This window comes from Penicillium angulare, assembly GCF_028827245.1.
Source record: "Penicillium angulare strain IBT 27051 chromosome Unknown utg000007l_segment0_segment0, whole genome shotgun sequence".
Classification (NCBI taxonomy): Eukaryota; Fungi; Ascomycota; class Eurotiomycetes; order Eurotiales; family Aspergillaceae; genus Penicillium; species Penicillium angulare.
The window spans coordinates 2346519-2371153 of NW_026623166.1; the positions used below are offsets into that span (position 1 = coordinate 2346519).

A 24635-nucleotide genomic window follows, 5' to 3' on the forward strand; every position below is an offset into this window, starting at 1 on the left:
GTCTTTGTGCAACGCCGAGGGCGAACCATGGGGACTGCGTACCATGCGGAGGAGGATCTGTTGATCCTGCGGTGCCATGTGAGCAAGAGATCTCGAGAGCGAGTCCAACTGGCGAGGGCGCCGACGATTCATGACCATGCAGATTCCCTGGAACCGCAGGCGGTGGCCATGGATGTCGACAGCCCTGAAGAGTCAAGTGGCGTAGGATGCGCATCGCCAACCTCTGAACTCGGTGGTGAAGCTGTGATACTCGAAGAAGATGCGGGCAAAGGAGTGGACCAGGCCTCCGAAGCGTTGTGGCACGCTCGGATGGGACATTTGAACCGGGGCGACTTGAGGGTGGTCCTCCGGCAGACCGGCACTCCGTACCGACCGCTGACGCAGGCGCAGCTGCAGGCAACGCCGCAGTGCCCGGCGTGTATGTCGGGTAAGCAGCATCAGAAGAGGAACTCCCGCGCAAGACGGCCACGTCTGCATTCAAGAAGAATTTTCGAATTGATCCATTCGGACATCATGGAGATGCCGATTGCCAAAGATGTCTCCAGGTACGTGATCACCTTTACTGACGATTATTCTCGTGGCTCGTGGGCCTATGCCATGAGATGGAAGCATGAAGCGCTCCAGAAGTTCCGACATTTTGAGGCTTAATCGCACCGACAGTTCGGGGCCCAGATTAGAAGATTCCTCACCGACAATGGAAGAGAATATCTGCCGATCGGAACACACCTCGAAAGCCAGGGAGTTGAGTTCGACACCTCGCCGCCATACTGCAAAGGACAGAATGGGCTGGCCGAACGCACGAATCGCACTATCCGGGAGCGGATCAACACGCTCCTGTCCGATGCGAACCTTCCTCCTTCCTGGTGGGTCGAGCTTGTCGACACGGTGGTCTATCTGAAGATGCGTGCGCCAGCATCGATCCTACAGAAGAAGACCCCGTTTGAAGTGATTTATGGGAAGCCACCGGCGCTCCTGCATCTGCGACGGATCGGCTCCCCTGCCTGGGTTTTGATCCCAAAGGAGCATCGAGCCAAACTCGGGCCGCGATCGTCCGAGTGCCGCCTACTGGGCTACTGTGAGCCGAACCAGTACAAACTGTACGAAATTCATTCTGGAAAGACAGTCTTCTCCCGCGATGTCGACTTCGATGAGCGGACCCCTGTGGCGCCACTCATCGAGGGGGAAACAGGCAACGACCTTCCGGATAATACTCCTCCATCGCCCGTCTTTTCATCAATTCCACGCTTAGCTAGCGGGCTGCCAACGCCTCCTGCATCGCCATTATCTCCGTCGAATGACCAAATGAAAATGCCCGAGGAGATCCCTCCAGTGGTCAATCCGACTGAACAAGGACTTGATGTGACCTCGGATCTTGGGTACTCAATCTACGGTCGCCGACGAAGACCGTCGCGGCGTCTTCTGGAATCACTCGGTAAAGTATACTCGGCAGGCGCATTGAAAGCATGCCCGGACAGACGAGTCGATCCGGTGACCTTTGGCGAAGCTGTGTCAGGCTCAGACCAGCTGGACTGGTGGGCCGCTATCCAGAAAGAATATTCTTCGCTTCTTGAACACGGAACATGGGAAAAGATTCGACGAGAAGAGGTTCCGGCTAGTGACCATGTGATTGGCTGCAAGTGGGTCTTCAAGACCAAAGCTAACGGAACGCGTAAAGCGCGTTTGGTCATCAAAGGCTATCGGCAGCAACAGGGCATCGACTTTCATGAAACGTTTGCGGCGGTGTCCAGGATGGACTCGGTCCGCTGCATCGTCGCCAGCGCCGTGCTGCGTGGATGGAAACTCCACCAATTCGATGCGGTCACCGCATTTCTCCATGGAGACATTGACTCCTCTATCTATATGGAGCTGCCAGAAGGCTTTGAAGAGCCAGGATACGTGTGTCGACTGCGCCGCTCAATGTATGGACTGAAGCAGGCTCCGCGGATTTGGTACCAATGCGTCCGCCGCGTCCTGTCTTCTCATGGATTCACCATGGCCCAGTCGGACAATTGTGTGTTCTACAAGCCAGACTGCGTTGTCTGTGTCTATGTCGACGACTTTCTTGTTGCGGCAGCAAACAAACACAAAATCGACCAAGTGCAGCAAGCATTGCAAGCGGAGTTCCAGCTCAATGATCTGGGCATCCCACAATCATTTCTCGGGATCCAGTTTGACCACCAGGTTGACGGATCTGTATCTATTCACCAACACCAGTACATCCAGAAGGTGCTGTCGGATTTTGGTATGGAGAACTGTCAGCCGAAGTCTACGCCGATGAACCCTAAGCAAAGCCTGAATTCTCGCGCAGAGGAGGAACCTCCGGATGAAGAAGCAAAAGCTCGCTACGCGACTGCTATCGGCTCGCTCATGTATTTGATGGTTGGCACGCGACCAGACATCGCGTTTGCGCTAGGAATGTTGAGTCGCTTCACATCCCGACCGCAATCTCATCATCAAGTCGCCCTTCAACGGCTGCTACGCTACATCACAGCCACACAATCATACCGGATCACCTACCGCAGCGGGCAATTAATTGGATACACAGATGCCGATTTTGGTGGCTCTGTCGTCACTGACGGTGCCTACTCAACATCTGGCTATGTCTTCCAACTTGCAGGCGCGCCAGTTTCCTGGTCTTCTAAGAGACAGGGGGAAGTGGCCACATCTACAACCCACGCCGAGTATATCGGACAGTACAATGCTATTCTGCATTTACAGTGGCTTCGCACCTTTCTGGCTGAAACTCACCTGTACCGCTCTCCAGTCACCAACATCATGGCTGACAATCAGTCTGCCATTGCTCTCTCTCGCAATCCCGAGTTCCATAAACGAACGAAACACTTCAATGTCAAGTTCCACTACCAGCGCGCCGTGCTGGATGCTGGCGAGATTGGGCATCAGTATGTTCCGACCGAGGAACAGGCCGCGGATGGTCTCACCAAGCCATTGGGGCCTACGGCCTTTCTCAAGTTTTGTAGTCTCCTAGGAGTGGATGCTTCGGAGACTGTGATAAAACGCGCGACAGCGCAGGCGCTCTTTCCGCTGTATTTTCCCACGAAGCTTTTTTATTGAGTGGGTTTACTGAGGCCCGACCGCTCTGCGCAGTTCTAGTATCGCCCTGCCAGCAAAGCGATCCTGAGTGGGAATGTTGTGATATGAGGCTGGTGCAGATCAGGAACCAAGCCAAACCATAGGAATTAATTCCGAAGTATGTATACGAAGAGTCAGGTTAATTTCCAATCAACTTGATCTTCTTATTGTATATATAGCTTCATGTGTTCCCTTTAAAATAAAGAGAATCAATCCTTCCTCTGAATAACTACACTTGGTGTTGTGAGAGCCAAGAAAACACTATTATGCAGGCACGCATTGGGTTGGGGCACCCCAAAGTAGCCGGCAATAACTTACAGCTTCGGAAAGCTAGAAGCAAATGGACCTCAACAAAAGGCAAACTTTCGAGTCTATCGTTCTCATGGCAACAGGATACTGAGTGCTTGTTTTTATCAGAGAGGGATATACAGGGCAGTTGCATGAGCCCCAGTGAAGACATTGAATCAAAGTGATTTACAGGATTTCATCTCTGGTGAAGTGGATTTGCAAATGCTAGGATCTGACCTTCTCTTTGTTTGACATGCGCGGTTAATGTCACGTTGTAGTTTATCACGAATGTAGGGTCATATTTGGTTTTCGCCGAACAATCCTATTGTAGATCCAACGATTTTGCCTCAGCCCTAGATTAGAGGAAGTTAATCTTGAATTTTATGTTTAAAAAACGCATTTGCACGGTCGTGAATGCTGTTGCTCCCACCACTGCGAGCCTTTCCATCTATTTCAAAAGTGCCTGAACAAGCTCGAATCAATATGCATCCGATATATCACATTATTTCATACATTATAATTCCAGGTGCGCTGGCCACAGTTTGCGCCCCAAACTCAGCAGCTTACTGTTGTGCTGGGAGTATGGATATTGGTGAAATCATGGGGCGTCAAAGCGGAATTGGAAGTGCTTGTAGGTGTCACTGAGCTGCTGAGCACCGCTGAATTATGTAAACTGAGAAGTCATAGGCTGGAAACTTCGAAGTCTCGATTCATCCTGCGTCCGCCCTAATGTCGCATTTTGTGCCTGGATAGTTGTGAGTTATGTTGTTTTTCAATGCAGGCTCCCGGAAACTGAATCTTCTATATAGAGCGCACAGCTAGACCCTATCAACATCATTGGCGAAGTGGTGACAGAGGAATTGGTATATAGCAAATGAAATCTTTCGCGGGTGTCATGGCCCCTGAGGGAGTCAAGCCAATTGTTATGCAAGGCGAATACAACGATTTGCTAGGACTTTGATCATTGCCTCTTTTTCTGATAAAGAAGCGACCTAATGTCTATTTCCGAAGTTTAAAGTACTTTCTGCTCGTTGAATTGTTTTTTCTGGGAGAGATAACCTAGTCTGTAGTCTGCACCAGTGAGGCTAAAGGGGTTTGTGCTCGCATACATGATGCCGCGATCTAGTAAAAGTCTGCCCCCCCAAGACTTTACCTTTGACATAAACTAAAGTTTACCAGTTTCAAACGAATACTTGCTGTTAGTTCTCGACAGGATGCCCTGTGGAGGAGGCCTTAATCAACGTATCGTTCCTGGGCGTTCCGGGCACACCAAGAGCATCTAAGAAGCACGAAACTAGTTTAAACGATGCAAAATGAAGTGCTACCATATTGTTGGTGTAGATAATACGACCGCTAGTCAGAATATTGTAAAAAGTTGTGTTGAGGTGGCGGACCTTCGTTATGCGAGGGTCCGTGATAAATTATTGTCCGATTTGTCTCTGGAGGCTAAAATAGAGCTATATATGCATTCCAACCTTAGACCAAATATAACTTCCCTGCTTTGTAAAGCCAATTCGGGATCAATTCCCATGAGACGGCTGGGCTGATAGGATGGCCAAAGTGCAATCCAAATGCGGAAAGTATGATAATACATTTGGTAATTCCTTATTCACCACAGAGAATAAGACGCCTCTTCAGGAGAACAATGACTACTTGAGCCACTAGCAAAGGGGCAGATCGGTAGGTAGTGGCGGCTGAAATGCCTTTGACAAAGGTCTAGATACAACTGGAGGGCTAGATCTTTCCGAAGGCTATCATATGGTCAATTTCCAAGCATATTCACACAGTGAGTACAAAGCATTGAGACAAAATTTTGGTGATCTACTCGGAGAGAGGAACGGCCAATGGTGTTAGTGCAGGCACTGAGGCTCACTGTTATGAATAAGCAACAACAATTCAAGCAGTAAGAGTACAAAATGCGTATGTAGGAACCGGGAGTTGCTTAGGGATCAGGCCAGATTTTCTCTCACTATTCAGAATAGGTGCATGTAGTTGTATCAATATGAACCATGAAGAGAAGAATATGATCATGTAAGGTATAAAAAAGTAGGGGAACTCCCCACTTTACACGATTTGCAGAATCCAAATTAGATATGTAAGATAGAATGAGGAAGTCTTTTGAGTTGCGAAATAAGAAATGAACCGCTAAGTTGTTTTCAATGTCTATACAGGATACGTCGGATGACTTCAACAGCTGATATCAACCTATTTGCAGTCAGCTAAAGGTCTTAGGAACACCTATAGATATTATAGTTAAACAGGGAAAGGGAAGTATCACTTGGTTCCAATTCTGTCTTATCAGGAAACTTTTCCATATTAAGCTGCTGAAATGGTAGTGCTGCAAGTAGGCAAGAAACCGGCAACATCTTTATGAATAGTGTGGCTTTGTCAAGATTAATCTCATCGCCTGTGTGCCACTTAGCCTATTCTTGTTCTCTCGCCATCGTCTTACAGAGAACTGAGCCCGATGTCACATAGCGAGTTGCGCATAAAATTGACTTCCGGGTAGAAAGGGTAGCGTGGTTTCCGGAGAAATGGGCTAGAACGGAAGACACATTCCTGACACATACCAAAGAAGGGTTAAAATGATGTGGATACCTGACATTCGCCAAGAAAACTTAACATGACTCGCGCTTTCAACCGGGCCAGATTTGTCATTGGTAGGAATCTGTGTCATGCCCACCTTCAATCGTTATTGTTGGAAGCTAGAGAGAGCTGGTAGGAGAGAGTTCGTGCACTGCCAACCTATACAAGATTATATGCGTCAACTTTGAAGTCAGGAATGAAGCTTATTGCTAGACTAGTCCATCAAATGTGTCTCGTTCGGCTCCTTTGTACAGATTGATCTACCCAATTTTAAACCCAAGATTGAGATCGGTGTTGTGAAGCAGGCACTGGGAAGAGGACTTGCCGACTTTCGAATACAAATAAAGCCCAGATCTTCTCTGTTTTTTTTTTTCATAGTGCGAATAAATTTCCTGAACGAACCATCTTGAGTTATTGATATCGCGCGTCCCTCCCCTAAAGGCAGAGCTAAAGACGTTTCCGCAAGGTATAGAATGGTGTATGTTTTTAAACAACGTGGTGCTCCATATATAGAAGTAATCTTCTTTTTTCATAAGCTCGAATAGCAAGCAAAATCCTGCTCTCCAAATCTATAGAATAATGGAAAGGATGGTTAAAAATAAGTGGCAGCCCTCCTTTGTTTGCAGGTCGTCTTCTTTTCCGGTGTTCGACAAGTTGCTCTCTTCTTTTTTTTTACTCAAAAACGATTCCGGCAAAGTATCCCGAATCTTAAAGGTCGCGGGGTTACGAGGGTTTCTAAAAGCATGAACCTTCATCGATGGGGACAGCCCACCCTTTGAGGGGGGCCAGGCTTTGCATGAGACGCGGGCTGAGAATGTGAGATGCACCTGATATGGCTATTCGGTCAGCCCTGGTGGTATCCATATTTGTCGCTGCTTCCTCTATAGGTTCTCGCTCCTTCTTTCCAGAGAATTACTCTCTGCACTTGCCAGTATGTCTTTGACGTGATCTATAAACAGGGGCTCAGGTGGTGCATAAGCCCTTAAGCCATTAGTTTTGTTGGCGCAAGGTCTGGCGTAATGAGCGACATAGATCAAAATCACAATGCGTAGTCTAGTCCATATCTCTACTCTTTCGAGCTACGCCTGATATATGGTCTCTCTGATACGCTCATTAACCATCAATAAGCGTAGGGCATACCATCCCTTACGACATCTCGGTCCTAGATTCTCTTTTTAACCATGCTATTACCATTCATTGCAGGCTCGGAATTCCTTGGATTATATTGTCATTTGCTTTGTGGAGGTCGATGAAGCACAATGCTTGAACAAAGTACCATTCCGCAATACTGCAGTAGTATCCCGATAGTCTCCAGAATGGGGCAGAAAAGGTATGCGGATACGCTGTTAGGAATCTAGACATCTACATGGAGGAGAATTCCCCTTATCATTCCAAAGCATAAATGCATATAATAGGTCAGCCAAATGGACTTTTATTTGGGTGGCTTTCTCCGACTGCTACGTTTGACTTGAGATAGAACATTTCAACATGGGCTGCAGAACACCGAACAATAACGATTTGATCTATATACCTAAAAATCGGAACCAGTGCGGACAAAAAAGCCGTCTTAACTCCAGTTCGCGGAGAGCTTTTGCTGGCGCGGGGGCTTTCGTCCAGGGAACGAGAGGAGAGCATCTAAATCGTCCGTTGATAAGCCATGCGGAATTCCCCTCGAATACTACCGAATTTTCTTTGGTTTTACTCAATAATTCCATTGGAAGAAGAGACTGCCCTGAGCTATTACCTTTGGTAGATCCCAGTGGTGCGAATCCGACAAAATGGCGGCATCCGAGTACTATCAGCACTTTTGATCGATGTGACTTGATCAACATCAAAAGCCGCCGCAGATACTGGAGACGTAAGGTTTTCCAAATCTCATATTATTCTTTGCTCGCAGCGGTCTCTTATTTTCTCCTTGCGGGATTTCCTCTGTGGCAAGGAGGCCTGGTATGGCTCTACGACAACATGCAGACAAAATCGCTGGTAACCAGAGGTTGGGCCATTTTCATTGGGGTATCTACTTTGTTAGACTCACCAGATTCCTTCAGCCACATATAACAAAACACTAACAAGCAATTTTCTTTCCCTCTAGGTTTTCTGCCGGTCCTCTACTTACTACCTTCGAAAACTATACTCCGCCAATCTCTGCTGAAATGGAGGGCTCAAAATCCGCGGTGAGCGAGACAGCGCTTCTTGTCCCTTGCCACAACTCAGAATCTGTGATAGGCAGAACCCTCAAGGCTGCATTGGAAGTCTTCCCATCATCTCATATCTTTGTCATCGCCAACGGAGACTCTTTGACCCCAACGGACAAGACGAAAAACGTGTGTGATAGGTATGGCGTCAATTTTATCTGGTGTCCAGTCGGTTCTAAAGCAGCTGCTCTCTTTGTTGGCTGCCATGCTGCCAGGATGTTTCGATACGTGTTCCTCATTGACGATGACTGCCTCCTTCCACCAGATGTACCAATAGTGGTGTCCAAACTTACTGATAGAGTCCGATGTATTGGTTACACGATAACATCAGTCAGTGCTTGTGGATCAATTGGTTCTTACTGTCAGCAGGCCCAGGATCTCGAATACAAGATCTCTGGACTACAAAAAATATTGGCAGGTCGAGTTGGTAGTGCCCTATTCCCCCATGGAGCTGTGTCTTTATGGGACAGACGCTTCCTCAAAAAAACATTCAAGCACCACCCGGGATTCTCCATCAGTGAGGACTGGTTCCAAGGCAATAGCTGTCGAGCTCTCGGGGGAAGAATAAAGATGTGCAGTGCGGTCTTCATTGCGACAAGCACACCCTCAGCTCTGTTTCGACTTGGCAATCGTCAAAAACGAGGTGGGTTTGGGGAGACCACTGTTTTTCAACAAAGGTTCTCAAGATGGAATTTTCTATTTGCAGGCGAAATATGGTGCAACTTGAAATACATACTCTTGTCTTGGAAGATGGGATGGCGGGATCTGACCACCAAAATTTTCGTGATTCATCAAGTAAGCCATAGTTATATGTCAACGCCAAATTTACATGCCCACTGATCCATATTGCAACGCAACAGATGACCGAAATTTTCCTGAATCTCGCCATGCCATTCGTATTGCCGATATCATTCTATTCCCAGCCCTTGAATTGCTGCGCACTCAGTGCGTTAACGGTTGTCTTGCATTTGCTGATTGTCGTCATTTTCAACTTTTATCACCTGAAGGCAAAGAGTGCTAGCATCCAATGGAGAGTTGTTTTGGGCTACTATGTGAGTCTGTTTGTTGGCATCCTTGAAGCTGTATTTGAGACAACCCAATTGATATTCATCTACAGATTCCTTTCAAAATATTTCTTATCTTGACGAATGTTGCCAGTTTCTACTGGGCAGTCTTTCAATATGGCAGGTATTTTTCGCATGTTCATCCCAGGCTACCTGAAAACCATAAAGCCGTTGCTACTATCATAAAGCTTGAGAATATAGCAGCTTTGAAGCCCGGTATTGATCAAGGCGATGATGGGAAAATGGAGCCAAGCAAAAGCTCTTTCAAAGCGAACATAACACCTGAAGCGCCAGGTGATATAGTATAGTCATCATAGCAGGATTCGTCTATGAAATGTACCACAATGAGACGCTACATTAATTCGAAAAAGCTAGGCTCTACTCGTCACCGCTTGCCCATTATAATGCAGAGACAAGTAGAAATATGATTCATTGAATCTCAGTAATTTGCTCATTGCTCATTTCTAGATGAAAGAACTTGTTGTCAAAGTAATTTTGATGCCACCAAAAGAGTAGTCTAAATGTCAAGGTGCTCCTTGTTCTAAGCTTTTGATTCAAGATTCCTGTGACTTAATTGGCGAAAAGTAGTTGCGAAAATCATATGCTTTTATCTCTGTGCCTCTTCGTCTTATTTGAGGATCTACTTTGCGCTACCATTGCTTATATGATCTTCAATGATCATAAGGATTATGATATCAGGTTGGTGCAAATAGACTCTACCTGATGCAACGGTCTAGGGCTTCAGCAACTTCATAAGTTCCGCCCAACTTATACTTATAATCTCTTTAGAGTGCGCGAGATCCTCAATATAACACTAAACATCTGGAGTTCAAGTGAATGCCAATCAATTTGGTGCTGTGGCTTTGTAATGGTAATATTTGGCAGCGATCTCAAGCTGCAAAGGCCTCATACCAGATGAGGAACGCCGATATCAACAGCGGTAATGCCACCACAAAACCGAACCAAAGGAATGAGTGTTTCTGCTTCCTTGTCGGCAGTATCATTCGGTGTTCTGGCCGCTGCGGTGATGGGACGAACCGCAAGACCGCTGCATTCTCCAGAATTCTCAGCGCTCTTTCGGTCGGATAATCTCCAGCATAAGGCACATAATACCTCAATAGAAGCTTCCAAAACAAGTTTTCACGAGTTTGAAGCCTTACAACCGCTCGTGAGGCCCTATAGATGTTGGAAATGCGAGCTAACTGCATTTCATTGAACTGGCATAAGAGATCATCTACCTGTCGGTCAGAGGGCCTGTGTAGGAGTTTACCTGATCTCAAGAACTCGTATAATGCATTTGCCAGGGAAGCAGCATCCTCGATGGAGCAATTCGCACCTTGCGCAAGGTTCGGCGTCATCTAAGGAACCAAAAATCAGGAAAGAAGTGGTTAAAGGTTTTCAGCAATCAAGTATACCTTGTGCATGCTATCGCCGATACAGACAATACGGCCACAATGCCATGTCTGGAATATGTTCTCCTCTAGTGAAGTCATGGAAAACACTTTTCGACTCTTCCATAGTTCTTCAAAACGAACATGATTCCATATATACATGTCTTTCAACTGTTCACACCGTGAGGCACCATCCGCAGGAGTGAAGCGTGGTGCGCTGCCATATTGAAATGTCCTGTCTAATTTGAGCACGACGAACCAGGAAACTCGTCCTCGGGTCCCAGGGGCAACAATAAATGAAACCCCATCGTAAACGCTCAGATGCAGGTGACCAATTCTGAGTTCTGGAACAGCCGATGAGATACCGAAGATACAGGCATAGCCAACAGTCATGCCTGAGCAGACATTTTCTTGTCAGCCATTGTTTCTTCCTCAACACTTAAGCGAGAAACACAGACGACAAATGCGATGCCTACCTGTCTTTTCGTCACTGGTCACCAAGCCAGGCCGCACCTTGTCAGCAATGCCCCACATCTGGGAGCGCACTTGGCTATGAACACCGTCTGCTCCAACAAGGAGGGCACCTTGATATGAGTGTCCACTTTGCGTATATACTACTACGCCATCGTTTTCCAGGTGGTCAACATGGACAACATTTCTGTTCACGTGTATGTTGGACTTTTCAGGGTAAGAGTCATATAGGACGCGGAGGAACAGTTGCCGTTCAAGGAATATCATGGGAAAACCGAAGCTAATGAACACTTCCCAATTAGAACGGACCCTGTCACAATAAGCAGATGATGGTAACTTACGCGTCATGCATAGTCTTAGGATAAGGGTTGCTAAACTGGAACCCATCTGGAAATCTGACGTGGGCAACATGCATCGGCTCAACCAGGTTCTCCACGGTATCGTAAAGCCCTAGTTGCTCTAAAATCTGCCCTCCATTTGGCATGATTGCAACAGAGGCCCCTTCGTCAGCCGCGATCTCAGAACGTTTTTCGAGGACGATGTTGTCGATTCCCGCTTTCTGGAGACAGTGTGCCAGCGAGAGGCCCGCAATTGAACCCCCGACAATGATGACTTTGAATGGGGGACCGGCCATCTCGGGGAAATTCAGCAAGTACCAAACACCAAAGATGAAGATGATAACGCGACCTAGAATGCATGAATATGGAGATACATTTCATATTTGGCTTCAGTTGTATTCAGTCATCTCTAGATGCCGTCATGACCCACGCTTTGTTACTGATCCCACCCTGTACAATACGACACGCTTGGATCTATAGCTGGCCAGTCTGCTGTTCCCTTGGGTCCTGCTCCATTATTTCGTGTTGGTGCCGCTTTCAGCGGAGAAATTTCAATGGTCATCGGTGTTTCGCTATCCTCCTGTACGCAAGGTCTTCTTATCTCTAGTCGTACAATGAGGCATCCCCTGTTACAATACATGTATGCTGTGCTTGTCTCCGGATTCTGTACACTCTTGCTATCGGTATCCAGTACATTCAACGTCTCTTCGCTCTCCAATCATTTGATTTTCCTGTTCTTTTTACTTCGGCGTGCCAAGAATCATTGGTGCACCGTTCAGACCCACGGATGGACCATAGAAGTACCCCATAGGAAATGTCCAACAGAAAAAACATCACACCTCCCCACCAGCCTAGCGGACTATGCCAAACGACATTTGTGTATCCATGTCGGTACCGCAGAATCTCATGTGGCAAGGCAAGGACAGTCCCGATGAATCGACTGGCCCTGGAATACCAGACAAGTCAGCCATCAAACAGAAAAGATAGTGGCCTTCCGGTATGAAAACGTACCAAATAAATAATGATGTTCCGCGCGTACTTCCTCGAACTATGAGCTGGCATAGCCCGCCAGCACTGAGTAGCAGCTGGCAGAACCAGGAGCTCCAAGCCGCTGCGGCGCTCTGTCCAACATGGGCGACCAGGGTCAAATGCGCAGACATCCACATAGCTATACTGACGGCAAAAATGCAAGGAAGATTCTGCTCTACCAATGGCGCGTGCGACCACTCGTTCGGAGCAAACTTCATAGCAGCGTATACAACAAGGAAATTGAGAGCCAACCAGCTAGCAAATATGTATGGCCAAATCGGTATGTCTGGAGGATAGATGACACCATAAACAAACTCGCAGGCGATGTTGCAACAAAGCGGCATCAGAGCCATACCATAGGTACGGTCTTGAAACGATTTGCGAATCATTGCAATGTAGTTAGCCAGCCAACCAACACACATTCCAATGCTAAGGATTGTGAGAGACCACGGAGCATCACCCACCGCATAGGTCTCTTGGAGAGGATTATGCTGAAGCATATTGGGTCATGGGCAAAGATACAATTTAGAGATTCCAGATGTCATATATATGTCGATATTTCTCAAGGGCTTCACATATGAGAACATAGTATGTACTGACAAGACGATGATCATTATACTTTAAAAGATAAGGTCAGAATTTGCGACTTTATTTCCAAGCGCCACACTCGGCCCAATATATTAAGATGCAAAGCTCCACCGAGTGGGGGTAGTTTCATAAAGCCCTGAATCTTCGAAGACTATATAAACTCCAGTCAAAGAATTCGCGTTCTCTATGTAACCCTGGTGCAAAGACTAACACATAATGAGATGTGCTCCGGGAAGTTCCATATTGGGTAAACCGTCCCGAATTAGAGTTTACGGCTGAGGGTGGGTGCGGGCCGCGGAATCCTTCTGCTGAAAGCAGTCACGTAAAAGGACTATACATTCTTGGCTTCCAACAAGCATGACAGAAATGACACACAACCCAAATATTGTGCAAATTTAATGACGAGGAACCACATATGTGAAGAACGAATCTAGAAGTGTGTGCATTCAAATCAGCGATCTTTCCAATCTACAAGTTTGATTCACCGCATCTGGAATATTCTAGATAATAGATTTTGGCAACGATTGGCTGGCGAGGAATCTTTCGGCTCGTGCTGTATGCTGATTCCCTTCTCCGTGCAGCGACAATCTATTCCCTTGGAATGCTCCCTCGATCCAAAACCTGATATTATCTGGAATTTGACAAACTTTCAGGTCCTTGAGGTTTCCAATTACTAAAAGTCCTTTGGCCGACGCTTCTGGAGCCAGTGCCATGGATTCGAATAAGTAACCTGGCATGATTTTGTCTTAGTTTGTAACATAGGATTGATGGTTTCAGTCATTACCTAGAACGTTTCTGGGTCATGGGCCGTGTTGGAGCACTCGAGTAGCCTTACACCTCATCTGTCTGCTTGGTCGTGTCTTTGACCCGTTACGCCCCGTCCTCACCTAACAACCTAGTATTGTGGATACTATTCTAAAATTGAATCATGGCAAGGTGACCCACAGATAATCTTACTTATTCGAACTAGTGTTTCAATGGTGTCAACGAAACATCGAAGTCAAACATGTCATCACTCAAGGATCTTGATACAAATGGCACATTGCGGTTTATGATCAATGGCCTGGACACTATTCCTTGATGTCACATCCCTCTCATTTATCAGGCGTAACCTGAGCAATACGGGTTTCCACTTAGTGAAGCCCAAAAACAGCCCATGCCAAGCGTCATCAAGATGGGTATGGAGGATACGACCCATGAATGGCTATAAGCGACGCCTGAATAATGGTTGTATCTTTCATGACAGTAACAAGAGCAGTCATAAAGGCAAATATGATATATGTAAAAGGTAAGTCTTCTTCGCAGCCTGTCTCAAGTGACTGCTCCTTCATGTAAAGCAATATTTTGAACAAGATGTTGCAGACAAATGAGATCACAACACGAAGCACCACACTAGTTGGCCGCCCTGAAGGCGGCTCCTTGTCATTCAGAGTGAATCGGTCACTCTCTCTTGCGGCAAATCACAGCATGGAGCAGATGAAGCCGGACGGACACTGGTGTGGTGAAGTCAAGACAAACGCAACTACGACTGCCGAGTATGTTTTTCTTTATCATGCTTTAGGACTAGACCTCCTGAGCGACCGGGAAGCAATCATCTCCTGGCTGCTTTCCGTGCAAGCAGCAGATGGCTCTTGGAGCATCGCGCCGTACTATCCAGGAGACATCTCAACGACAGTAGAAACTTACCTTGCCTTGAAACTGCTTGGTTTGCCTGAGGAGAGCCACCAATTGCACAAATCTCGCGACTTCGTCATCGCAGCTGGTGGAGTTGCCGGAGTCCGCATCTTCACCCGCATATATCTCGCCATGTTCGGCCTATTCCCGTGGACCGCAGTACCAGAATTGCCCCCTGAGTTGATCCTTGTGCCATCGGCCCTACCTATCAGTATCTATCAATGGTCAGCTTGGGCGCGGGCAACTATTGTGCCGCTTCTAATCATTTCTCATCATCGTCCTATCTATGCTCTGCCAAACGGGAGATCTGAATCCAACGTGTATCTGGACGAATTGTGGTGCAACCCAACTAATAAAACCGTTCCTTACACCAACGACTTGCTGGTGTCGTGGGGATGTGACACCATCGCTTTTGCGTTCAACTTGGTTGACTCATGTTTACATCGCTTGAATGGCCTGAGGAAGTTCAACCCTGTCCGTCGGTATTCCATTCGAAGATGCATTGAGTGGATCCTTGTGCACCAAGAGGAGGCCGGAGATTTTGGCGATATAATGCCGTCACTGCATGGAGCTATGTTCGCTTTGAGTTTAGAAGGCTATGGGTTGGATTCGGACCCTGTCCGTCGAGGACTGAAAGCCATCGAACGATATTCGTGGCGCGACTGTCTCGGGAAGAGGATTCAAACTACTGTTTCCGCTTTCTGGGATACCAGCTTGATGATTATTGGCCTCAGTGATGCCGGAATGCCACAGAACAGTATAGCTCTTACACGTTCTGTATCATGGGCTCGAGGTCGACAGGTTCTCGGTAAATACGGTGACTGGGCGCTGTACAATCCCAGACTGGAGCCGGGTGGCTTTAGCTTTGGGTACTTCAACACCTGGTACCCCGATGCAGATGACACAGCGGCGGCCATTCTGTCAATGATCAGACAGGACACTCATATTGTGTTTTCGTCTCATGTGCTACGCGCACTGAAATGGCTCCTTGGAATGCAGAACAAAGACGGGGGCTGGGGAGCCTTTGATCGGGACAACAACAACCTGTTTCTGAACAAGATTCCTTTCAGCGATATGGAGGCTTTATGTGATCCATCTACTCCAGACGTCAGCGGTCATGTCCTTGAGGCCTTCGGACTCTTTCTGTCAATTAGCAGGAAGAACAAGATGCAAGCCGATGAAAGCAAACTGGTCGATCATCTGACAGCGGCCTCCCAAAGAGCGATTGATTACCTTTCCGGTATGCAAGAGTCCTCGGGTGCCTGGTATGGGCGCTGGGGTTGCAATTATCTATACGGAACTAGTGCTGCCCTTTGTGCACTGCAGTACTTTCTCGGTACTACAGAAAAGAACTCTTATGGTGGAAGAGACGACAGCATTCTTGACAGTGTTAGAAACGCAACCCAATGGCTGGAGGCCACTCAAAACCAAGACGGTGGTTGGGGCGAGACACTACACTCGTATGAAGATCCTCTGCAAGCTGGCTCCGGCCCATCAACCGCATCGCAAACAGCGTGGGCGCTTATGGGCCTGCTTCCTTACTTACCGCCATCGACAAAAGCCATCCTTAGTGGAGTGGAATATCTACTAGGAACACAAAAGAAGGCTGGTCCCCAAGGTGCGACGTGGCATGAGGGGCATTATACCGGGACTGGATTCCCAAGCCACTTTTATATCGGCTACTCATTTTATCCTCATTACTTTCCTTTGATGGCACTCGGAAGATTCGCCGAAGCAATGCGGCAGCACCCGCTGAGCTTATTTGCGTCATCCACAAAGCCCATCACTACTTCTGAGGGCGAGTTGGGCGATCAGGGTCCTGTCACGACCAGATTGAAAGTGTAGACTATCACTCTTATGAAGTCTTCGGGTCACTCAAAAGAAACATCTGCTGCATTCCAGCTCATTAATAGCTTGCCCCCAGAGAGCAGGATAAGCGGTCGTTTTTTGCAGTAGTTATGTGAGAGATAGTTCCTCTCTTTCAGTCTTTGTCCCCCTTGGATGGCTTTCCTTTCCAAAGAACATCACCCCAGGCCAGGGCTCTGTAATTGTTTTACTTTACTTCTTCTTTTGTAGGCAATATAACTGATTATTCTTCCACACTCAAGGCACTTGAATGAAAATCTTCATAGAATACGGGCCCAAAATCGGGCATGCCAAATTCTGGTCAAACAAAGCGTGAAATTGAAGGACCGTAGACCACCAAAAAGGCTTTATCATGAGGACTGGAGCTTGAATGACCCATATTTCTGACCATGTCGCAATTTCTTTTGGTCGATGGTCCTCCTAACTTTCGGGATCTTTTCTTCAAATTCTACCTCGCTCCCTCATATCTTTTGTTTGATAGATTGTGTTCTGGCTGTTCTAGCGGTGAGACTTGTGGGCTTGGCTATTAGTTAGTTGACGACGTTATCAATTTCTAAGCATTTCATTGTGACGGGACAAATATGCTAGTTGATCGCGTAGAGGCGAGGAGCGACCAATGGTAGTAGAGCCAACCAGCTTTTCACTAAGCTACCTGTAGTATTTCAGTTCTTCTACCACTACAGGAACTCTGCCATCCTTTTCAAAGTCCCTTGTCTAACTCCTTTACCAGCCAGGGAATCTCAAACAATGCACACAGCTTCGTTTTTGACTGAATATGCATGAATTCCGAACACACAACGCCGCATTTTTCAGGCCAGAAGTTGCATGCTGTTCTCACCCCAGTCTACCGGCCCTCGCAGTTTCAGGCTGCGTACCATTAGAGCACCCTTGGAAGTTTCTTGATACCTTTTCTGGGCTAGTAGAAAATCTTTCATTGTTCAAATTGCTCAAACCCCCTTTTGATGTTTGTTGTAATCCAAAGGAAAACGGGGGGCTATACAGTCAACTTCCACTTATATCACCCCCCTCCGTCCTGACGAAATTGTTGTAATTCAAAAAAAAGATTGATTGTTATATTTGAGAAGGAAACATAGGACTATATATACATCAAGAAGAACAAGTTGATTTCCAATCAACTTGATTCTTCGTATAGATACATCGGGATTAATTCCGATGGTGCGGCTCTGTTCCTGATCTGCACCAACCTGAAATCACAACATTCCCCCTCAGGATCGTCTTGCTGGCAGGGCGATACTGGAGTTGTGCAGAGCAGTCAGGCCTCGGTAAAACCACTCAAAACCTTCGTGGGAAAATAAAGTGGAAAGAGCGCCTGCGCTGTCATGCACGTTGCCTTGGAATCTCCGAAGCGTCGATTCCTAAAAGACTACAGAACTTGACAAAGGCTGTAGGTCCCAATGGCTTGGTGAGACCATCCGCGGCCTGTTCCTTGGTGGGAACGTACTGTAGGTCAATTTCTCCTGCATTCAGCACTGATCGCTGATAATGGAACTTCACATTGAAGTGTTTGGTCCGTTTATGAAATTCGGGATTATGGGAGAGCGCAATAGCGGATTGGTTGTCAGCCATGATATGAGTGATTGGGGATCGATACAGATTTGTTTCTGCTAGAAACGTGCGAAGCCATTGCAGATGTAAAATGGCATTGTATTGGCCAATGTACTCGGCATGAGTCGTAGATGTGGCCACTTCCCCCTGTCTCTTGGACGACCAGGAAACTGGCGCACCTGCAAGTTGGAAAACATATCCAGATGTTGAGTAGGCACCGTCAGTGACGACAGAGCCACCAAAATCGGCATCTGTGTATCCAATTAGCTGCCCACTGCGGTAGGTGATCCGGTATGATTGTGTGGCTTTGACGTAGCGTAGCAGCCGCTGAAGGGCGACTTGATGATGCGATTGTGGCTGAGATGTGAAGCGACTCAACATCCCTAGCGCAAACGCGATGTCTGGTCGCGTGCCAACCATCAAATACATGAGCGAGCCAATAGCGATCGCGTAGCGAGATTTTGCTTCTTCATCCGGAGGTTCCTCTGGGCGAGAATTCAGGCTTTGCTTAGGATTCATCGGCGTAGACTTCGGCTGGCAAGTCTCCATACCAAAGTCGGAGAGCACCTTCTGGATGTACTGGCTCTGGTGAATGGATATAGACCCGTCAACATGATGGTCAAACTGGATCCCGAGGAATGACTGTGGGGTACCCAGATCATTGAGCTGGAACTCCGCTTGCAATGCTTGCTGCACTTGTTGGATGGCATGTGCATCCGCGGCAGCAACAAGAAAATCGTCGACATAAACACAAACGACACAGTGCGGCTTGTAGAACACACAGTTGTCCGATTGGGCCATAGTGAAACCCTGAGAAGCCAGGACGCGGTGGACGCATTGGTACCAAATCCGCGGAGCCTGCTTCAGACCATACAGTGAACGGCGCAGCTGACATACGTACCCTGGCTCTTCAAAGCCCTCGGGCAGCTCCATATAGATAGATGAGTCGATATCTCCATGAAGAAAGGCGCTGACAGCATCAAATTGGTGGAGTTTCCATCCGCGTAGCACGGCGCTCGCGACAATGCATCGGACTGAGTCCATCCTGGAAACAGCCGCAAATGTTTCATGAAAGTCGACGCCCTGTTTCTGCCGGGCTCATAACCTGTTGTAATCCAAAGAAAGATTGATTGTTATATTTGAGAAGGAAACATAGGACTATATATACATCAAGAAGAACAAGTTGATTTCCAATCAACTTGATTCTTCGTATAGATACATCGGGATTTATTCATCAACTTGTTCTTCTTGATGTATATATAGTCTATGTTCCCCTCTCAAAATATAACAATCAACCTTCCTTTGATTAACAACAGATTATTCTACGCGCCCACGCGTAGATACGCTATGCTATAATAGGAAGGCGGCATTGTGGGCGGTCAGTAGGGGTGGTCGGAGACATTTGACCCGCCACTGTATCTATGCCGTGTAAAACAATCCACTCACGTGACATCATTGTCGCGGGGCTGACGCAACCCGGACTTGCGCAAATTAGAAAACTTGCTTCACCAATTAGATTGTACACCCAAGTTTCGTGTCGCCAGCGCCGGTTCGTCGATTGTGCCTAAGTTTTCGCTGCACGATGCCAAACAAAACACCAAACTCCTGGGAAGAGGAACTCTCCCAACAAACGGAAAATGTGAATATGAACCAAGGTCTGAATGACCTCAGTAACGGCGATACCACGGACGCTACCGATTCTGGTTCCGTTGCTAAAACAACTACTGCTAAACCCCTGGATAAGAGTAGAGGTTCTATAGCCAGTGCTTCTGGCAAGTCTTCGGTCAAATTGCCCGGTCGCTCTATCTTAGCTCGCGGCAATATCGAAGCTGCCAAGGCTGCTCGTGCTGCCGATGCTGTCGCCAAAGCACAGCAGGCCGACGTCGATGATGCCACCCTGAAAGAGATATACGGAGAGAAGCGTGAGCACGTTAACGTTGTCTTCATTGGTCATGTTGATGCTGGAAAGTCTACCCTGGGTGGATCTCTGCTATATTGCACCGGCATGGTGGATGACCGTACGATGGAGAAATTTAAGAGAGAAGCGAAGGAGGCTGGATGCCAATCCTGGTATATGTCTTGGGTTCTAGATCTGACGGAAGAGGAGCGAACCAAGGGTAAGACTGTGGTAAGCACTCCCTATCTGCCTAAAAAGTCCAGTCGTGGCTGGACATACTCTACATAAGGGCGACCATTTCGGTAAGAAAGCTGATTGTCCTTGAAGGAAGTAGGAAGAGCGCATTTCAGTGTCCAGGTTCCTCACCCCGAGGGCACTATTGAGCGACGTTTTTCCATTCTAGACGCTCCTGGACATAAGTCTTATGTTCCCCATATGATTGGTGGTGCTTCTCAGGCAGACCTTGCCTGCCTCGTCATTTCTGCCCGCAAGGGTGAGTACGAGACCGGATTCGAAAAGGGTGGCCAAACACGTGAACACGCCCTTCTTGCCTGTAACAGCGGTGTGCAAAAATTGGTCATTGTCGTCAACAAGATGGATGACCCCACTGTCGACTGGTGCAAAGCGCGTTTCGACCAGTGCACTGCTAAGGTTATTAAGTTCTTGGAAGCTCTTGGCTACAAGAAAAAAGGATATTCTCTGTATGCCCGTTTCAGCCCAGCGTACGCTGGGTATCAAAGAACGCATTCCAAAGGACGTCTGTCACTGGTATAATGGTCCTTCCCTACTAGAATATTTGACGGACTTTGAGCTCCCTGAGCGTAAAATTAATTCTCCGTTCATGATGCCGGTCACTTCTAAGTACCGAGACATGGGCACAATGTGTGAAGGCCGGGTTGAATCTGGTGTCATAAAAAAGAACAGCAGCTACCTGTTGATGCCTAACAAAACCGAAGTTTTGATATCCGCTCTCTACGGCGAGACAGAAAACGAAATATCGACTGCCAGTGCCGGTGACCAGGTTCGTCTCCGTCTGCGTGGTGTCGAAGAGGAAGATCTACTCCCAGGCTTTGTGCTTTGCTCGCCGAAGCGTCCTGTTCACTGTGTGCATACCTTCGAGGCCAAGATTCGTATCTTGGATTTAAAGAACATTCTCACTGCCGGTTTCAATTGTGTGATGCACGTTCATTCTGCTGTCGAGGAGGTAACTTTTGCTCAACTTCTCCACAAGCTGGAGTCAGGAACCGGCCGCAAAAGCAAGCGTCCGCCGTCGTTCGTCAACAAGGGTCAGACAATAATTGCCCGCCTTGAGGTCACTAGCGCTGCTGGAGCTGTGTGCGTGGAAGAGTACACAACGCTAGAATCGATGGGAAGATTTACCCTGCGCGATCAAGTATGTCCAGTATATTGAAGCTAAGAGGTTCAAAAATAGTACTAACACGATATAGGGCCAGACCATTGCGATTGGTATGATCACTAAACTCATCCTCGGGGGCAACGAACATTAAATATGGATGACAACCCATGACTCGATTGTCTAAAGCGGAGAATGAGTTCGAAGGACAGCCCGTGGCATTGGTACGGTTCTTCACGATACCCTGGGAAATTACTGGCTTGCCTACAGAATAATCCCGGCGTTGAATCCTGTTAGAATATTCATATTTCAAAGCGACCCGAAAGCTTCATGCTGCACACTTGGTAGGTTCCGGAAATAGTGATCAATGGGAGGGTACAGCGATCCTGAATGTTGCTTTCTCCATATTCCTTCTTTCTGCCTCTGCTGCCCCCGCACGTAGAGCTTGGATTTCGTCTGGAATGTCTCCTTGGGTCTTCGGAACATCGCCCTTCTCGGCTAAGTGGGCCAGGCATCTAAGGGTCTGCGTGAGGAGTCAATAAAGCCTTTTACCAAACGCGGGTATAGCTCCCCGCGAAGGTATAAGAGAGTATAGAGATATAAAGCTGATTGTCTGGACAACCTGTTTTCGACTGTTCGGCAAGTATGGCCGGGATCTTGCCGGAAACCGTAGTTACGGTAAATTTGGTGACTAACCAGAAATACATCAAAGAAAAGATAGTGGGGACTTGGACTAGCTGAAGGGAGTTTGGCGCGCTGTTTATCCTATTCCAAAGTGAAAAGGGGATTGTAGTCAGTAAGCTCGGGCTGGGCAATATAATATCACTCCCAATTCAATAGCTGGAGTTATACAATAGCTTCCTACTCAATAACCCCATGCGCCGGTTTATCTGTAGAGGAGAGGGAAGAAGAGAGGGAAGCTATGCTACGTACATATAGGCATCTGCCCACTCTCCAGACCAATCGTTATTGGTCTGTATCCGGGAGTGGGTCAACCCGTCCAAATTATGCAAACATGCCCGTCCCGAACCTCCTCTATGTAGCTACACTACACATAGCAAGGCTTGTCTCAAGACACTATCTGTCTTATGACACTCTTTGTCTTGTATCAAGCTTTGTCTTATACCATGGATTGTCTAGAGGTGGGCACGATATCGCGATCATCGCGATGAGAAAACGATTAGTAATATCGTATCGTTATCGTATCGCGAAGGCTAGAATATTAGCGATACGATATCGCGATATCGCGCGATATAGATTTAATGCCTAATTTATGCCTTAAGAGTCCAATAAAATCATGTGATATATATACAGTGGTGTTCCATAAGTATTTGACCTTGGGTACTTTGGGGCACACACCGCTCCTCCAGACCGCCTACTATATTAGTATATTCAGATCTCACGCGCGACCAAACACGCTAGCATATACAGTATTATACAGTAATATAGACGCGGTTTCCTATTTTTTCTTCCTATATTATCTCAAATATTATGCCTCCTATACGTGGGAAGCGAGGCCCAGAGCTTGATTGTCTTACAAGGGCCAAGATCTGTGAGCAGCATGATTGGATCGAATTGTACTAGGGCATACGCGTTCGCTCCAGTCCGACAGATGGGTACATGTGAATTCTGTAAAAGTACTTTATAGAAGGAATCATGAAGGAGCAAACTTGGATCAACGAGAATTCTTGGAGAGGACGTATACATGAGGCGGCTCATGGGACAATGGCGAGTGAACGCGCGAAGTGGGTCGAGGGCAGATCAGCCAGTGTGAACCTGAGTAATGATTGCCGTTCACCGCTTCACCGCATGTTTGTAGCCCGACGAGTCAACGTCAGCACTTACCCGTCAACACTCACCCATCAAAAATCACTCCCATCAAGAATCGCATCAGCTCAAAGTCGCTCTCAGCACCATTTCCCACTTTTCAAGGCCGGACGATCTTTGACGGCTCAGGTCACTACTTGGTCAGCATCACGAATCCTGCCTGGACGGGGTCCTGGCATTGGGTTCGCGAATGAGGGAATCATTCAGACAAACTGCCTACTTTTAAAATATGTCTCGTGCAGTTCGAGACGACCGCTTTGAATTGGCTCATCAGTGGGCATGTCGAGGAACCTATTGCGTAAAGCGATTTCACTAAATACGACACTAGGTATAGCCTACGAGAGAGCTTTGAATCGACTGAACTGATAATGTGATGATTGCATTTCCCAGTGGGCTGCTATGGCTCATGCTTTAGTCTATCTACTGTGCAAGTCTTGGCTTCTTCAGTCCCCATGGGAGTTGCAGTCCCCAGGGGAGATGAATACTGGTCCCTAGCACCACGCAGAGGTGCTTGCACATTGCTAGGGGCCTTGATTTCGCAGATGTCCCTGCGGAGGCGCTTGATTTCGCAGCTGTCTCCTGCGGAGGCTCTTGGTGTCGCAGATGTCCCTACGGATCCTCTTGGTAACGCATTTTTCCTTGCGGAGAACTTGGTAATGCAGCGGTCTCCTGCAGAGAACTTGTTGACGCAGCGGTCTCCTGCGGGTCTCAATTGTCATCACAGCGTCCCCCTGCGGAGTTCACTTGGTAACGCAGCGCCCCCCTGCGAAGCACCGTTCTTATGTCACTGGGCTTGGATCAGCAACAGCCGTCGTCACGGAAACCTCAGGCCCGAAGGTCAGAGGCGACACACCGCGGCCGCGACGTGTGAAGAAAGAGAAATGCATCGGGGAGGAGCCTGCTTTTATGGACTTCAGCTATGCTTTCTCGCAAATACCAGCAGTGCAGGTTTCTCACCGAGGACGGTTCTGGCGGTCGATGCAATGTCTTCACCGGTCTTGAACCATGAGCTGGACGATGCTGTTGAATGGATCGCCAATCATGTCGCGGCAGACAGCACCACGACCGTTCATTCCATCTGGGTGTGTAGTATTCCTGACTCACAGAAAGTGCTGGTCGAATCACAAAATTGGCGCAGTTGCAATCGGAGGGCAAAGAGCTGGCTCGCCCATGGTTCACAGTAGTGGTACGGTGAGCTCAGGGAAGTGAGTCAGAATAAAGGTCCTCAGCATTATGCTGCGCGTGCGAAAGTGCCATGGTGGAGGACTGTGGTCAGGTCATTGGTCTACTTTGAAAAGGCCCGTCGAATTGCGTGCGGCTTCCATGTCACCTCCGCTTGACCATGCCCAAGTTCTGGCGGCTTATTGTGAAGTACTGAGGTACACGGCTTGGCAGGTTTTGTCTTTGCTGC

General features: G+C 47.6%; 8 protein-coding genes across 8 annotated transcripts; 5 read left to right on the forward strand and 3 right to left on the reverse strand.

Annotated features, from left to right (window-relative positions):
• Positions 1 to 27: 27 nt before the first annotated feature.
• On the forward strand, positions 28 to 3072 carry N7478_010148 (uncharacterized protein; the record flags this gene model as incomplete). Its single annotated transcript, XM_056926362.1, has 2 exons — positions 28 to 545; positions 678 to 3072. 2 exons carry the CDS (start codon positions 28 to 30, stop codon positions 3070 to 3072), a joined length of 2913 nt encoding a protein of 970 aa, XP_056775732.1.
• Positions 3073 to 7929: 4857 nt separating this feature from the next.
• On the forward strand, positions 7930 to 9531 carry N7478_010149 (uncharacterized protein; the record flags this gene model as incomplete). The annotated part of the gene is given in 5 exon segments (XM_056926363.1): positions 7930 to 7988; positions 8057 to 8954; positions 8966 to 9211; positions 9277 to 9347; positions 9372 to 9531. The coding sequence occupies 5 exon segments, from the start codon at positions 7930 to 7932 to the stop codon at positions 9529 to 9531; spliced, it is 1434 nt and encodes a 477-aa protein (XP_056775733.1).
• Positions 9532 to 10611: 1080 nt separating this feature from the next.
• N7478_010150 (FAD-dependent oxidoreductase) lies at positions 10612 to 11719 on the reverse strand (the record flags this gene model as incomplete). Its single annotated transcript, XM_056926364.1, has 3 exons — positions 10612 to 11009; positions 11091 to 11365; positions 11427 to 11719. 3 exons carry the CDS (start codon positions 11717 to 11719, stop codon positions 10612 to 10614), a joined length of 966 nt encoding a protein of 321 aa, XP_056775734.1.
• Positions 11720 to 12274: 555 nt separating this feature from the next.
• Positions 12275 to 12952, reverse strand: N7478_010151 (uncharacterized protein; the record flags this gene model as incomplete). Its single annotated transcript, XM_056926365.1, has 1 exon — positions 12275 to 12952. One exon carries the CDS (start codon positions 12950 to 12952, stop codon positions 12275 to 12277), a length of 678 nt encoding a protein of 225 aa, XP_056775735.1.
• A 1441-nt stretch (positions 12953 to 14393) lies between these two features.
• Positions 14394 to 16559, forward strand: N7478_010152 (terpene cyclase/mutase family protein; the record flags this gene model as incomplete). The annotated part of the gene is made up of 1 exon (XM_056926366.1): positions 14394 to 16559. One exon carries the CDS (start codon positions 14394 to 14396, stop codon positions 16557 to 16559), a length of 2166 nt encoding a protein of 721 aa, XP_056775736.1.
• A 1359-nt stretch (positions 16560 to 17918) lies between these two features.
• N7478_010153 (Ty1/Copia family ribonuclease HI) lies at positions 17919 to 19190 on the reverse strand (the record flags this gene model as incomplete). Its single annotated transcript, XM_056926367.1, has 1 exon — positions 17919 to 19190. The coding sequence occupies one exon, from the start codon at positions 19188 to 19190 to the stop codon at positions 17919 to 17921; it is 1272 nt and encodes a 423-aa protein (XP_056775737.1).
• A 538-nt stretch (positions 19191 to 19728) lies between these two features.
• N7478_010154 (translation elongation factor EF1A family protein) lies at positions 19729 to 21551 on the forward strand (the record flags this gene model as incomplete). Its single annotated transcript, XM_056926368.1, has 4 exons — positions 19729 to 20274; positions 20371 to 20694; positions 20735 to 21436; positions 21492 to 21551. The coding sequence occupies 4 exons, from the start codon at positions 19729 to 19731 to the stop codon at positions 21549 to 21551; spliced, it is 1632 nt and encodes a 543-aa protein (XP_056775738.1).
• A 2125-nt stretch (positions 21552 to 23676) lies between these two features.
• On the forward strand, positions 23677 to 24408 carry N7478_010155 (uncharacterized protein; the record flags this gene model as incomplete). The annotated part of the gene is made up of 1 exon (XM_056926369.1): positions 23677 to 24408. The coding sequence occupies one exon, from the start codon at positions 23677 to 23679 to the stop codon at positions 24406 to 24408; it is 732 nt and encodes a 243-aa protein (XP_056775739.1).
• Between the last annotated feature and the right edge of the window lie 227 nt (positions 24409 to 24635).